Consider the following 16,113-nt stretch of genomic DNA (forward strand, 5'->3'; position numbering starts at 1 on the left):
GAACACGGAGAAAAAGCATCTAAAATTTTAGCACATCAGCTTCGTAAATCAGAAGCAACTCGTATAATCCCTAAAATTAGGACTAAATCTGGACATGTCACCACTACACCACAAAAAAAAAATGAGTTTCAAAATATTCTATTCCAGTCTCTATGATTCTGAATCTTTAAACACGCCTGGACTGTTTGAGGCTTTTTTTGATGGAATGACAGTTCCGACTTTAACCTCGGCAATTGGAGGAGCAAATTACAGTGGAAGAAATTAAATTGGCGATTAGCTCAATGCAGAATGGCAAACCCCCGGGTCCGGATGGGTATCCGGTTGAATTTTTCAAGACCTTTAAAGTTTATCACCTTTATTACGAGACATGCTCATTGAGTCATTGGTTTCAAAATGTCTTCCCCTAACGCTTCGACAAGCGACCATCTCACTCCTATTGAAGCCAAATAAGGATCCATTAGAGTGTTCATCATATCGTCCTATATCACTCTTAAATGTAGATTTAAAAATACTGTCAAAAACACTTGCTTTCAGGCTAGAGCAATACCTACCATTGTTAATCTCTCCAGATCAGACAGGTTTCGTGAAGGGTAGGCATGGTTTTTTCAACCTGCGCAGGTTTTTAAACATATTACACACCAAGTCAACTACAACCCCTGAAATTGCCTTATTACTCGATGCTGAGAAGGCATTTGACCGGGTGGAGTGGGATTATCTGTTTTATACTCTACATAAATTTGGATTCGGCCCTAATTTCATTTCATGGATTCAGTTACTTTACTCCTCACCTATGTCACGTGTTAGAACAAATTCGTTATTCTCTTCTTATTTCCCACTTCTCCGTGGTACGAGACAAGGTTGTCCCCTATCCCTTCTTCTTTTTGCATTATCAATTGAACCACTGGCGATTAAACTGCGAGCTGACAGTTGCATTAAGGGCATCTTCAGACGTGACCAGGAGCACAAAATATCCTTATATGCTGACGACCTCCTGCTGTATATGTCAGAGCCTTTATGCTCTCTTCCCCGTGCTCTTGCCATTTTTGAATGTTTTGGTAATATTTCAGGTTACAAGTTGAACCTGCATAAAAGTGAACTTCTCTGTGTCAACTCTATAGCCAGAAAGATTTCATTTTCAGATTTTCAATTTAATGTTAAATCAGGGTATGTGACCTATCTGGGGGTTAAGGTTACCCACTCATACAAAGATCTTTATGAAAGAAACTTTGTCCCGCTGCTTAAAAATACTGAGACGGATCTTCAGAGATGGAACAATTTACCACTGTCATTAATTGGCCGCATCAATTCTATCAAAATGAACATACTACCCAAGTTCCTTTATTTATTTCAATGTATCCCATGCTACTTACCCAATAAGTATTTTATAACACTGAATAAGCATATCTCTGCATTTATTTGGAATGGCAAAAGTCCACGAATTCGTAAAGATTTCATGCAGAGGACTAGGCCAATGGGTGGATTAGCCTTGCCAAACTTTCAGTCTTATTATTGGGCAGCAAATATTCGTAATATGCTGTACTGGATGAGTAATGTTACTACAGAGACTCCAGCTTGGCTCCAAATTGAGTCATCCAATTGTGGCGAAGTTTGCCTATCAGCTTTGTTGAGTTCAGCTCTCCCATTAGAACTATACACCTATAAACGTAACCCTTTGTTGTATGACTCGCTCAGAATCTGGGTGCAATGTAGGAAAAGGTTGGGGTTACACTTAATGTCAATTAAAGCACCTATCTGCTCAAACCATATGTTCCCACCCTCCATGATGGACTCTGCCTTTAAAATATGGGAAAGTAATGGCCTTAGAAATATCAAAGACCTTTTTGTAGATGGGATTTTTGCCTCATTCACGCAGCTCCTGAAGCAGTTTAATGTTCCTCGGCAACATTTTTTCCGCTATTTACAAATTCGTCACTTTGTAAAGAGTCGATTTCCTTCATTTCCAGAACTACCTGAGGAAACTTCTTTGGATAAAATTATTAATATAAACGTTCATAAGAGAGGGGCGATTAAAGAAATCTATGCTATACTATTAGATCTTCAATCTCCTTCTCTCTCCATCCTTAAAGCACAGTGGGAGAAAGACCTTGGGATGACTATAACAGATGAGCTCTGGCAATCTTTTCTCCAGAGGGTACACTCTTCGATATGTGCCAGGCATGGGCTCCTTCAATTCAAGGTCCTACACCGATTACATATCTCCAAGGAAAAGTTAGCCAAGTTCTATCCAGGAGCTGACCCTCTGTGTAACAGATGTAAAGCAGAAACAGGTTCGCTCCTTCATACCTTTTGGACATGCCCCAATCTTCATAACTATTGGGTGTCTATATTTAACACTCTGTCAGAGATGTATAACGTTAAATATGATCCTTCTGCTCTAACGGCTATCTTTGGGGTGATACCTCAAGACATCACTTCGAATTCTATTGCCTTTGCTTCACTTATCGCAAGGCGCCTTATACTTTTAAGATGGAAGCAGGAAGCTCCTCCCACACATGAACAGTGGCTTGCGGAGCTCATGAGGTTTTTACATTTAGAAAAGATGAGATATACATTGGCAGGTTCAACCACCAAATTTCTTAAGGCGTGGCAGCCATTCCTGATGTACATGGAAACATTTAAAATGACCACCTTATCATGACCGGATGCCATATCTCTATATCACTATCATAGTTAACTGTACACTGAATGTCCCTTATACATTTTATTTTTCTATTTGTTTGTTGTTGTTTGTTTTTTGTTGTTTTGTAGGGGTTTCTTTGGTTTGTTTGTTTTTTCCTTCTCTATTTCTGTTATCTTTTGGGGTATTGTAAATACTGAACAGCAAACTACTGTATGTTCAATGTTTTGTTGTTAACATGCTGCTGTGACTGAAAATAAAATTTATAAAAAAAAAACTGTCTAAATTCTTCCATCTGTAATAAAATGATCAGCGCTGCTGCTTTACCAGGTGTAACTATGAAGTTTAACATCCATGGAAACAGGATTTATTACATTTAACAGAGTTAGAAGTTAGCAGGAAGTTGGCTCACTAGCTTCCACCTAAACATGCTGCATTCTCTATGCTGTTTAATTATTCATTTCAATAAAGAGCTTTCATTTCTTAGCCTGTTCATCCCAAGCAGACACAGTGGAGGACTATTGGCACAATGTAGCATATCACATCAGGAGAGTTTCCATTTGTTTCCTCATTTAAAAAGAACAAGGGGGCCACACTTACAGATGTTGCACAGATGACAAATTTCTTGTAAGAAAGCTGTCAGTTTCCATACTCCAGTCCCTGTAAACTGTGTAATGGAGTGGAGCTGAAGGCTTACTCGGAGTCTCTTTTGATGAATCCTTTCTTTCCTCTTGCATTCCTTGGATAGAAGAGTAACTCAGGTGAGCAGCTGTGTTCTCTGAAGTCAAATAATAAAACCAGATGTGTTGGGAGCAGCGGGTGAATGTGCCTTCTTTCTCTCTAATTTCCTCAGGTTGGCAATGAAACCGTATTGTCTACCACCATCATGTAACGGCTCGTGCACTGAGACCTATCTGCAGGGCGACTTCTCCTCTTCAGCACAGTTCTTTGTGTGTGTTGGTGTGTTTGCCTTCCTTTATTGCACCGCCACACTCATAGTCTACCTGGGCTACCAGAGCGTCTACCTGCAGACCAGCCGTGGTCCCGTCATAGTGAGTACATGTTTTGTAGAGCAGTGAGCATGTGGGTGCTACAGACGGAAGGTTTGCTGCATGGTAACAAGACGACCAGTGTTACTGGCTTCATCTTGGAGTGGGTTTAATGGCTGATGGGTGTAAGCATCGGAGAAAGCTTTGTCCTCCTCTATGCTGCTTAAGTAAAAATGTTCACATCCTATAATCTGCAAATGTAACTCCACATCAGTGTGTCATTGAAAACTATACATGCATACATTGGTGAGCATTTGTGTTTGATAGGACCTGCTGCTGACCGCTGCCTTTGCCTTCCTCTGGCTCGTGTCCTCCTCGGCCTGGGGCAAAGGCCTGACCGACGTTAAATATGCCACTGACCCCAACCGCCTGGTGCAGTTGTGTACCAGCTGTAAAGCAGGAGAGTTTCCTTCCATGGGCAGGCTCAACGCCTCTGTGGTAAGTGTTGCTTACAAAGGCTTACATCGATGATATCAGTGATAGGGCTACGTTTACGGCAAACATGTAAAAAGCATGTTCTTGTAAGAATATGAAGCAAAAATAAGTCTGTTTTTGTACGTGAGGCTTTGCTCAACTGATGCTGATGTCGAAACATGTGCAACAAGCTGTTTGTTAAATAACTCGTTGCTGGTGCAGTAGGATGCATCGTGTACTGAATAACTGTAAGTCCTGTCCACAGGTCATGAACTCGTTCTCAACAGTCACAAATGTAACTCAACATAGCTCGTATTTTTCTACAAATATGCAGGTGCTTGTTTGTGTTATTGAACACGATGTTAGTTTTAGAAAAAAATGGTACTGAACAAAGACGAGCTTCAGATTGTGACTCTTACAGTACCATAGATCTGTGGAACAACAAACTCTCACAGTTTTTCCGGTTTGAATTTTGTAAGGCGCTCTGAGTAGGAGGCCATTCAGACCTTTAGATGGTTTGTTACAGCCTAGTGGACCAGGTCCAGTCACTGATGCTTCTTATAATTCATGTAACGTTTATACACAGGAAGAATGAACCAACAGAAAACACAATGAAGCAAGAAACTCTGGGTAGGCAGGTGTTACACAAAGATAAGGGAATGAAACCAGACGTGCACGCGGGCTGTGCAAACAGGCCAGGTTAGTTTAGCTGGATGTTCCTAGCAAACTGTTTGAAAAACCACTCAAAAATGCACATTTATCACATAGGGGAGAGACTTTACCAAAGGTTTCATTGAGTTTTGTCTTCGAGTAATGGAGTCTATGCAGAGCCTTAAACTGAATGAGCCCATACCTGGAGAGGCTCAGCACTGGCTCAGGCCCCTGTGGGAGGGGCTGCATTAACCAGCACAGTCTTTGACAAACTGGGAGATCAGATGTTTAGATTTTGGTTGCTTCAAAAAATAGAATAGAAATGGAAACTATGATTTTTAGGTTCAGCGTTAAGATCAGGGATGCACCCCCACATAAAATGTCTAATTCGATGATAACAAAAATGCGTCGGACGACAGCTCAGAGGACCCAGCTTTCTTAGAGTCCCAGGGTGGGGTGCTTGAAGCTGCTCCACCCGGGGACTCTGTCATCCTACTGGTAGACTTCAACACTCATGTGGGCAACGACAGTTAGACCTTTAGGGTGAGACTGGGAGGAACGGCCAGCCTGACCTGAACCAGGGCGGTGTTCTGTTACTGGACTAGTGTGCAAAGCGCAGTTTGTCCATAACAAACACCATGTTTGACCGTAAGGCGGTCCCTAAGTGCACACGGCTCCAGGACACCCCAGATTTATACGTTCTGGACACTGGAGTGCAGAGAGGGGCTGAGCTGTCAGCTGATGACTACCTGCTGATGAGTTAGATCAGGTGGTGGGGCAGGACGCCGCACAGAGCCGGCGTATAGTGAGGGTGTGTCTTTGTGTGGGTCAAATGGGTTCGTCCTTATTTACGTGCTGTAACTGGTTCACATTGAGTACATTAATTAAAATCAAATTTAGACTGAAATAAAGTCATTTGATTATATTAATATGGCACAATGTTTAGTTAGCTTTGCACAAACACAGCTGGTAGAAATATCCTCAAAATGTAAATAAATGTAGTCCTGGAACTTTTACCATGGCCACAGAGTTCCTGTAGGTGTACTGTGTGGTTGCCCCAGCATCTTTGTACATGCCAAAAGTATTCAACCATCTCTTTCCAGATCATTGGATGAAGGTGTTGCACCTTCAACCACGTTGTATTAAAACGTGGCCTGATTCTTGCAGCATGCAGTCTTCAAACAGGTGAAGAGACGGCTCGCTCTCAGGAGTGTATGATACGATGCCACCTGTGCAACAAATCCAGCTGTGAATATTCCCTGCTACCGTCAGCTGTTAGTGGTATTATAATAAAGTGGACGCGATTGGTTCCCAATCAGCTTAGCCACAAAGCAGTAGGTCAGGTAAAATCACAGTGCAGGGTCAGCAGATGCCACCGAGCTTCACCGAGCTTCATGTGGCCTGCAGACTAGCTCGAGATCAGTGTATAGAGAGCTTAATGGAATGGGTTTGGCAGTCATGGCTGAGCAGCTGCACCCTAGTCTTACATAACCAAATGCAATGCAAAGTGTTGGATGCAGTGGTGTAAAGCATGTCACCACCAGACTTTAGAGCAGTGGAGACGTGTTCTCTGGAGCTACAAGTCACATTTGTCCATCCGGCAGTCCAATGGATGAGCCTGGGTTTGGTGGCAAGTGTTTGGTAGACGTGTGAAGAATAATGCTTCAGCATACCCAGACACTTTGGAGAATTCCATGTTCCCAACACTGTGGGAAAACGTTGGGTTATCATCCTGTTCCAACCTGACTGCACACTAGTGCACAAAGCAAGGTGTCTAAAGCTGAGCGAGCTTAATGTGAGAGAGCCTGACCTCAGTGCTGATGACCTTTGGGATGAGTTTGAGCCGACATCACTGTCTGACCTCACGAGTGCACTTCTGGAAGAATTGTCCAAATTTCCCATGAACATGTTGGTAAACCTCGTGCACAGCCTTCCCAGAAGAGCTGCAGATGGTGGGCCGATACCATAGTCAACCTGTGGATTAAAGATGCACATGCATGTGAAAGCAGACAAGCAAATATTCTTGGCAGTTATATCGTGAAGTGTTGGAAGCACCGCTGTCACCAGCTCATTGCACTGACCTCTAGCAGGCCTGTCAAACTTGTACAAAGGTATAACTCCCTATGTCAGTTAGTAATGGCCCGTCAGCATGTGGGAGCCCACTCTAGCCCTGCTGAGAATCCATGCAGGCAGGGGCGGGACTTTGTTTTGATGGGCACACTGTGCAGCCAATCAGCATGTATGTGCATGTAGCACAGAGCCATGGCTCAGTGTCTGAACGTGCTGTTGTATTTCTGAACCACAAACAAGCAGAAACTTTGCACCTTTAGCTGTGTTCATGTGTTCTACAGCTTGTTTACTGATGAAGCCGTCTCTTATTCATACTCCACAAAGTCATGAAACACTGAAACGTTTCCTTTGCACTACAGAAAGGAGCGTTTTGCTTACAGTTTCATCTTCACACTGACAGAAAGTGTGCTGTGTGTGGCCCACCGTGTAAAATGACCTGTTGGGATGTGTTGTGCTTCACACGGACTCTGCCTTCACCAACTAGATGCTCATTGTCAGGGAGATCTGACTGACTGATGCATGTGGATGACAGAAATATAAAGCAGGCTTGTGTTAGAGACACGCAGAGCTGCGATCCTTGTGAAGAAGGCTGCCACCAAAGCTAGCTTTATTCTCAGCATACCTAACGTCTATAATCTTGTCTTTATGTTAGAATTGTACTGATAGCACAGGTCTGCAGCCAAAAACCAAGCTTTTTGACTGGTCTCTCATAGACTTGTACTGAAACCGGGAAAAAATTGCATGTGGTCAGATAGATTAGATTTTTCCTAACAGCCGCCCTCTGCTTTCATTCCTGCTTTGCACACTCTTGGCTCTCTCTCCATGAGCTTCATGAGGTCGTCACCTGAAGTGGTTTCCAACAGTCTGGAAGGAGTTCAGAGATGCTGAGCACCTGTTGGATCCATCTCATCCCAAACCATCTCAGTGGGTGGAGGCCAGGCCTCCATCACTCTCCTTCTTGGTCAAACAGCCCTCACACAGCCTGCATGTGTGTTTGGGGTCATTGTGCTGTCCTGGCATGTGGCTGCAGGATGCTGTGGTAGCCATGCTGGGTCAGTCTTCCTTCAGCTTGGAATAAATCCCCAACAGTGTCCCCAGCAACACCCCCACACCTCACACCTGGTCCTCCATGCTCCACAGTGGGAACCAGGGCTGTGCGATATGACCAAAGTCTCATATCCTGATATCAGACATCCATCGTCCGGTAACGATATAAATCACAAACATGTAACATTTTCTGTAAAGGCTGTGAATCTCGGGCAGCTCGACCTGCGTGAAGTGTTTCCAGCTGTGCGTCGTGTAGCTGAGTCGAGTGTTTTAACGATGCATGAAACGACACATGTTTAGACACAAGTTGTAACGGCGCCGTTTTCTTTGTGAGTATTTATTACATGGCGTGCTGCGGGGAGAAGCCTGTTCTAACGTTTGAGTCTGAGCTTTATTTTTAGCACCTGGCGTCTTTTTTACTTCTCATCCATAAATAATCTGCATCTTTTATGTGATTCAGTTTATTTTGAAAAGTCTCAACAGGATCTTAAACTTTATTCTGAAAGGTTTATGTGGAACATAAACAAGCGGACACGTGATGCTGTTACTGTCGTTGTTGCTAACGACAACACATAAAAACAGGCGCTTGTCGTCCGTAGTGTGGTTGTATTAAATCTAAGACAGAGAGACCTTTAATAAAGCCGCTACAGTGACCATCAGAACATGAAAACAGCTGGAAACAGTTTATTTTGCAACAGCACCAAACAAACGATAGCGTAAATGAAACGATGGATGTTTATATCGTTATATCGAACAGCCCTAGTGGGAACCATGCATGTAGAGACCATCGTGCACCTTTTCTGCACAAAGACACGGCGCGTGGAACCAAAGATCTCAGCTGTGGACTCATCAGACCAAAGCACAGATGGTCTAATGTCCACTGCTTGTGTTTCTTGGCCCAAACAAATCTCTGCTCTTTGCTTGTCCTCAGTCGTGGTCTCTCAGCAGCTGTCTGACCGTAAAGGCCTGATTCACAGTCTGCTCTGAACATGCAGAGATGTGTCTGCTGCTGGAGCTCTGTGAGGCATCCATCTGGGCTCTGATCTGAGCTGCTGCTAACTTGGCTGTCCTCAGCAGCAGAGGGACTCTGGGTCTTCCTGTCCTGGGGTGTCCTCGTGTGGGACAGTCTCATCGTGGTGCTTCATGGTTTCTGCGACTGCACTCGGGGACACATTCCAAGTTTTAGCAGTTTTACAGCCTGACTGACCTTCAGTTCTTACAGTAATGCTGCTGTTTCTCTTTACTCAGCTGATTGGTTGTTGCCATAATATGAACTCTAACAGCTGTCAAACAGAGCTGTCAGCTGTGCACCAACCTGACTGCTGCACAACACAACTGATGGTCCCAACTCCATTACGAAGGCAACAAATGAGCCCTGACAGGCTCACCTGTGAGGTGAAACCATGTCAGGTGACGACATCACGAAGCCCACTGAGCAGGCCGAGGGTTTGCAAAAAATAAAGAAAAGGCGTGAGACCATGGAAGCTCTTTCAGAGAGCAGCGAGACTGACACATTTACAACAGAACAGTGGGAAAGTTGTTCTCCAGCTTTGAGCGGTCGATACAAGGCTGACATACTTCAGGGCTTCATCTGTCACTGAACAGTCAACAGCTCCAAGCATCACTGTGTCGAGTAATGAGATCAAAACGTCCAGACAACAACAGCACAAAGGAAGCGCTCACTGGTTTCCTTCTTACACATGTTAATGTAGCTGCACGCAGTATTTGCTTGTTTGCTTTTAAAGAAAGTTGTGTTTACATGACATCAAATATTTTAAGGAAGAAATGTCCTTGAATTGAAAAATAAGTTACAATCCCATGAAAACTAAATCAAATGGAAAGCAGGTGCTACAAGCCGGTCCTCTGCTTCGTGTCAGGCTTTCGCACAGAAAAAGGATTGCCCCCTTCATCCGTCCTTTGTTTGTCACACAGATTTGTTACACAAACATGACGCCGCACATGTAAGAAGCAGTTTCCATTTACTGCACTGAGAAATCAGTGAAGGAGACACAACATGCCGTCAGTGGCGTTCCACAGCCGTGAACTTTGTTAGGTCTTGTGTTTCTATCAGTGTGTGACCCTCAGACTCGCCTCATCACTGCAGCAGCCAGTCAGTCTTTGTTCTTCAGCAGGCTGCCGGTCAGTTCACCTGCATCCATGTCATGTTGGGGCGACTGTAGCCCCGGATAGAGCGAGTTGTCCTCGGCTCCTCCAGCCTGCGAGCCTAACCTGTTGCTCCGCGATGCTTCCTCGTGGCTGCAGTGTTAATGTGAGAAACATGTGCTGGTGTGAACGGATGAATGGGTGTTTCTAGAGTAGAAACGTGCTGCATAACAGATCCTTTAACTTTACGATCGTGGCTCAAGAGTTGGGAGTTCGTCCTGTAATCGGAAGGTTGTCGGTTCGAGCCCCGGCTTGGACAGTCTCGGTCGTTGTGTCCTTGGGCAAGACACTTCACCCGTTGCCTACTGGTGGTGGTCAGAGGGCCCGGTGGCGCCAGTGTCCGGCAGCCTCGCCTCTGTCAGTGCGCCCCAGGGCGGCTACACTGTAGCTGCCATCACCAGTGTGTGAATGTGTGTGTGAATGGGTGGATGACAGGTTGATTAAAGTGCTTTGGGGTCCTTAGGGACTAGTAAAGTGCTGTACAAATACAGGCCATTTATCATTTACTGTAGATTTTTCTGTTTAAAAAAAGGCAGCTGGTCTTCACGTTGAAGCTTCTGGAACAGACCACCAGCTACAGCCTCTTACGGCACTTCCAGTAAAAGGTGCTGCTGTTTTGGACACTAGAGAAACTCGTGCTGCATCCACTGTGTCAGTGTGTCTGGACACACACTGTGGCTCCACATTAAACACAAGCTGAGCACTACAGAGTCGTGGCCCAAGCCATCCAGGATGTTTTTAAGATGACAGAGTTACTGGATTGATGAGGTTACACAGCTGTTTGTACCCTTGAGTACCTGCTTAAACCTGTGGCAGGAGAAACAGACTGTCCCATGGTGGGATGGTGTTTCAGGCTGATATCCAGACACCTGAATGGATCCCAGTGCTGTGCTGTCTCTGTGTATCCAGCCTTGGAAGAGCCTGAGGCTCAGAGCTCATTCTGTCTGACACCAGGGGTCCTCCAGCTGTTTAAAGAAGACCACAGCATGCTGCTGCTGCTGTTAATAATGACATCCTCATTGCCCAGTTTACGGCTCAGTGCTCCTTTGAGCTCACCTGAGAGTTCATTAACCTGTCGTGAGGGACTGATGCAGGTTCTCAGGATCTCCAGGGACCTCTGACTTTCTTTCATAGTGACTGAATGAACAGCTGTGCACACGGTCCTCACTACCTCGTTCAGTTTGATATCTACGGTGGCCCCTAGAGACAAAGCATGTACAAACTCCAAAACACAACGGAAGTGCTCCAGGACGCTAGGGGCAGTGTTGAGCTCGATTTGCAAAATAAACGGCAAGTTGGTTGCAAACACATGGGCTGTGTGGGACGGTCTAGCAACCGTGATACTAACCGCTGGAAACGTGTCATACAACTGTGGTTGACATTAATGAAGGAGAACAGATTTTGTTCATTTGTTTCTACACGAGCTCTGTGTGATTAGTTATCTGAGGCTGAGACCACAGGACGGTGAACATGAGTGTTGGGCTTCATTTCTGTGCTGAACACTCATTTAAGATTAGCTGATGTTGTTCATGAGACTAAAGTCATCTCACTGTGGTAATGTAAATATAATATGGACAATATTATAGTTATTAACATTGTTAGCTATTACAGCAGTGAACATGAACTCTGTGTCAAACACTGAGCTTCAGTAAAGACTCAAATTGCAGTTATTTATATTTCCTGTCACCTTAAATCTTCACTCAAGTATCTGTGACAGTGTATATAGATGTATCATATATAAGAGACAAATATTGTTCTTTTAATATGTTGGTACTAAATTTGGCTCAATGCTTACATATATGTGTAAAAAACAAAATGTAGGAGCTGTGATAACTGTGTCTGATAGAATGAAGAGTAGACTGATATATGAAATATTCCTTTATTGGGTGAGAAAATCAGACCATGTCATAACTGCTGTAAGTCACACAGAATAGATATCAGAGCCTTAAACAGGCTGACGTCTGCTAAATGGGTCAAACTGGGCAGAAAGTCTACAAACACATAACATCCTTATAGAATATGATGTAACACTATAGATCAACTTAGCTCAGAATATATAAAGCATATAAACAGTTACAGCAATATGATGCAACAAACACAGCAGCTACTGATCCAAAATACTCAAAGCTTCATAGAACTGAAACCAACATTTATTTTAGCTCCATTCTGCTGCTGATACATACTTTAGGTTTCTGAACATTAAACTTGTTGCTGCCTTTCATAGTGTGTAACTTGAAGGCCCTGAGTACTTTCTCCCACACTGGAAACACTGGGATGATCACATTATTTGAACATTACCTAATAAGACTGATTCAGCACAGACAGTTATGTTAAACTTTCCTAGCAGTCCTTCACAAACAGGGAACAGTCTGTCTATTCTCTCCATCTGTCAGCTGCTGCTGGCTCTTCCTCCTCCTCTTCCTCACACACTGCTGAGTTTGTCCTGGTGGATCATCAGGGGTGCAAAGCCTCACAGATGATGTGCAGCAGTGGGTCCCTCAGTCTGTCCTCACTCTGGACACTTGCAGTCGTCACACATGGAAATCAAATGTGTGATAAGCTGCAGGATTCAAACACAAGTGTAACTTATAAACACATGTTCATACTTTTATTCCACAATCAGAGAGAAAGAAACAGAGAGAGAGTGCAGGACAGACAGACAGGTGACAGTCTCAGGTGTACACACTGCTACACAACAGCACAGAGAAGCAGGATTTAGTGTTTGTGTTATTACGAGTGTAAACAAGAAGAGTCCCAGATGGTGCAGTGGACACATGTGTGACTGCTGTGATTAGAGCATCTTTCTTTCAGCTTAACGAGTGAACCGTCAGCTCGTTCAAACACACGTTAAAGTGCGTTTGGCTCGACACCACCGAACAGAGGCAGCAATATAACACAGCTCACATTAACAGTGCAGTGAATCCTGCTTGTGCCGTGATGTTCAGGACTGCAAACCGAGCAGCATCACTGACTTTCAGCTTGTTGTGTTTGTGGATACATGACTGACTTTAATTATCCACAAAATCATCACAATCTCTGTAAGATTAAGGTCGACTATTGAACGGCGTATATTTAAAAGGCTTTAAAACCAAGTTAACGCTGAAAGTACAAACATCACTAATGTCACATAACTTTGCCGACATGTGGCCAACAGTCATGTTTTAATGTTCTTCATTATTAAACATTCGCACATAAATAAGTGACGTCATATTCAGTACTTACTTCTGAAAGTTCACTCTTCGGCCGCTCCGCTTCCACTGTTTTTTTTTTTTGTGGGTTTTTTTTCCCGCAAAATTATCCACACCCACCGCCGCACTATGAAGTCTGGGATACAGTGGGGCAAAAAAGTATTTAGTCAGCCACCGATTGTGCAAGTTCCCCCACTTAAAATGATGACAGAGGTCAGTAATTTGCACCAGAGGTACACTTCAACTGTGAGAGACAGAATGTGAAAAAAAAATCCATGAATCCACATGGTAGGATTTGTAAAGAATTTATTGGTAAATTAGGGTGGAAAATAAGTATTTGGTCACCTCAAACAAGGAAAATCTCTGGCTCTCACAGACCTGTAACGTCTTCTGTAAGAAGCTTTTCTGTCCCCCACTCGTTACCTGTATGAATGGCACCTGTTTGAACTCATCATCTGTATAAAAGACACCTGTCCACAGCCTCAAACAGTCAGACTCCAAACTCCGCCATGGCCAAGACCAAAGAGCTTTCGAAGGACACCAGGAAAAGTATTGTAGACCTGCACCAGACTGGGAAGAGTGAATCTACAATAGGCAAGCAGCTTGGTGTGAAAAAATCAACTGTGGGAGCAATCATCAGAAAATGGAAGACATACAAGACCACTGATAATCTCCCTCGATCTGGGGCTCCACGCAAGATCTCATCCCGTGGGGTCAAAATGATCATGAGAACGGTGAGCAAAGATCCCAGAACCACACGGGGGGACCTGGTGAATGACCTGCAGAGAGCTGGGACCAAAGTAACAAAGGTCACCATCAGTAACACACTACAACGGCAGGGAATCAAATCCCGCAGTGCCAGACGTGTTCCGCTGCTGAAGCCAGTGCATGTCCAGGCCCGTCTGAAGTTTGCCAGAGAGCACATGGATGATACAGCAGAGGATTGGGAGAATGTCATGTGGTCAGATGAAACCAAAGTAGAACTTTTTGGTATAAACTCAACTCGTCGTGTTTGGAGGAAGAAGAATACTGAGTTGCATCCCAAGAACACCATACCTACTGTGAAGCATGGGGGTGGAAACATCATGCTATGGGGCTGTTTTTCTGCCAAGGGGACAGGACGACTGATCCGTGTTAAGGACAGAATGAATGGGGCCATGTATCGTGAGATTTTCAGCCAAAACCTCCTTCCATCAGTGAGAACTTTGAAGATGAAACGAGGCTGGGTCTTCCAACATGACAATGATCCAAAACACACCGCCCGGGCAACAAAGGAGTGGCTCCGTAAGAAGCATTTGAAAGTCCTGGAGTGGCCTAGCCAGTCTCCAGACCTCAACCCCATAGAAAATCTGTGGCGGGAGTTGAAAGTCCGTGTTGCTCGGCGACAGCCCCAAAACATCACTGCTCTCGAGAAGATCTGCATGGAGGAATGGGCCAAAATACCAGCTACTGTGTGTGCAAACCTGGTAAAGACCTATAGTAAACGTTTGACCTCTGTTATTGCCAACAAAGGTTATGTTACAAAGTATTGAGTTGTATTTTTGTTACTGACCAAATACTTATTTTCCACCCTGATTTACCAATAAATTCTTTACAAATCCTACCATGTGGATTCATGGATTTTTTTTTCACATTCTGTCTCTCACAGTTGAAATCAAATCAAATCACTTTTATTGTCACATCACATGTGCAGGTACATTGGTACAGCACATGTGAGTGAAATTCTTGTGTGCGAGCTTCACAAGCAACAGAGTTGTGCAAAATACAATAATGTAAACAAGCAAAATACAAGAATGGCTACATCTGAAACTAATAAATATATGTACAATATATAATAGTATATGCATTTCTGGATGTGTATACTAAATATTTTTCTACGTGTGTGTGTGTGTGTATATATAAAATATATAAAATATACAGAGTGAGACATGTGCAAAACAGTGGCATTACTGTACAGTATGGAGTGCATAATGTTAAAGTTCCAGTAGTGAAGCTGAGGTGTCTATGAAGTGTTCAGCAGTCTGATGGCCTGGTGGAAGAAGCTGTCTCTCAGTCTGCTGGTACGGGACCGGATGCTGCAGAACCTCCTTCCTGATGGAAGTAGTCTGAACAGTTTATGGCTGGGGTGACTGGAGTCCTTGATGATCCTCCCGCTTTCCTCAGGCACCGCTTCCTGTAGATGTCTTGGAGGGAGGGAAGCTCACCTCCAATTATCCGTTCAGAGCACCGCACTACTCGCTGGAGAGCTTTCCTGGAGAGTTGAAGTGTACCTCTGGTGCAAATTACTGACCTCTGTCATCATTTTAAGTGGGGGAACTTGCACAATCGGTGGCTGACTAAATACTTTTTTGCCCCACTGTATGTTGGGCCATGAAGTCTACACCGACCCATCCTTAAAATTCAGGGAAATGAAGGATGCATTTGAGGGCCGCATTTCGAGCAGCCTTTGAATTGGGACACCCTTCGTCATGTTGCTGTGATGTAATCGACCTTAAAATGTGGCCTTTAAGGCTGCAAACCCTGAATTGGGATACAGCCCAAATCCGGTCATTGGTACTTCCTGGCTTGTGTAGTTACTAGGTAACAAAAGCTCAACACTGCCCCTAGCGTCCTGGAGCACTTCCGTTGTGTTTTGGAGTTTGCACGTGTTTTGTCTCTAGGGGCCACCGTACATATCAACTGTAAGAGGTTGTGGAACAGGGAGTGTTCACCAGTTTCCCAGTGAGCCTAAGCAGTAACACACAGGCAGTCCCAGTGGTGTAATCATGTACAGCGAGAGGAATCTGGTCAAACTGGGTCCATGGTTGTTGTTTTTCAAATGAATGCAAAGGTTCATAAGTGGTGTTTGTGGTGCTTCATCGAGCCCTGCAGAAGGTGAGAGCGTGTAAAGGCA

The 16,113-nt window shown here is 44.2% G+C and overlaps 1 protein-coding gene across 5 annotated transcripts in view; it reads left to right on the top strand.

The window, feature by feature from the left end:
- sypl2a (synaptophysin-like 2a) overlaps positions 1–16,113 on the top strand; it is a 36,529-nt gene that overhangs the window by 18,742 nt on the left and 1,674 nt on the right. For all 5 annotated transcript variants that reach the window (XM_085455550.1, XM_085455548.1, XM_085455552.1 and 2 more), the window contains 2 exons: positions 3,492–3,690; positions 3,955–4,125. In XM_085455550.1, the coding sequence (XP_085311676.1) occupies positions 3,492–3,690; positions 3,955–4,125 (370 nt within the window). The remainder of the gene's footprint in view (positions 1–3,491; positions 3,691–3,954; positions 4,126–16,113) is intronic.

This window comes from Copadichromis virginalis, linkage group LG5 (genome assembly GCF_057382275.1).
Source record: "Copadichromis virginalis isolate Kocher_CV1m ecotype Utaka linkage group LG5, C_Virginalis_male_GT1.1, whole genome shotgun sequence".
NCBI lineage: Eukaryota > Metazoa > Chordata > Actinopteri > Cichliformes > Cichlidae > Copadichromis > Copadichromis virginalis.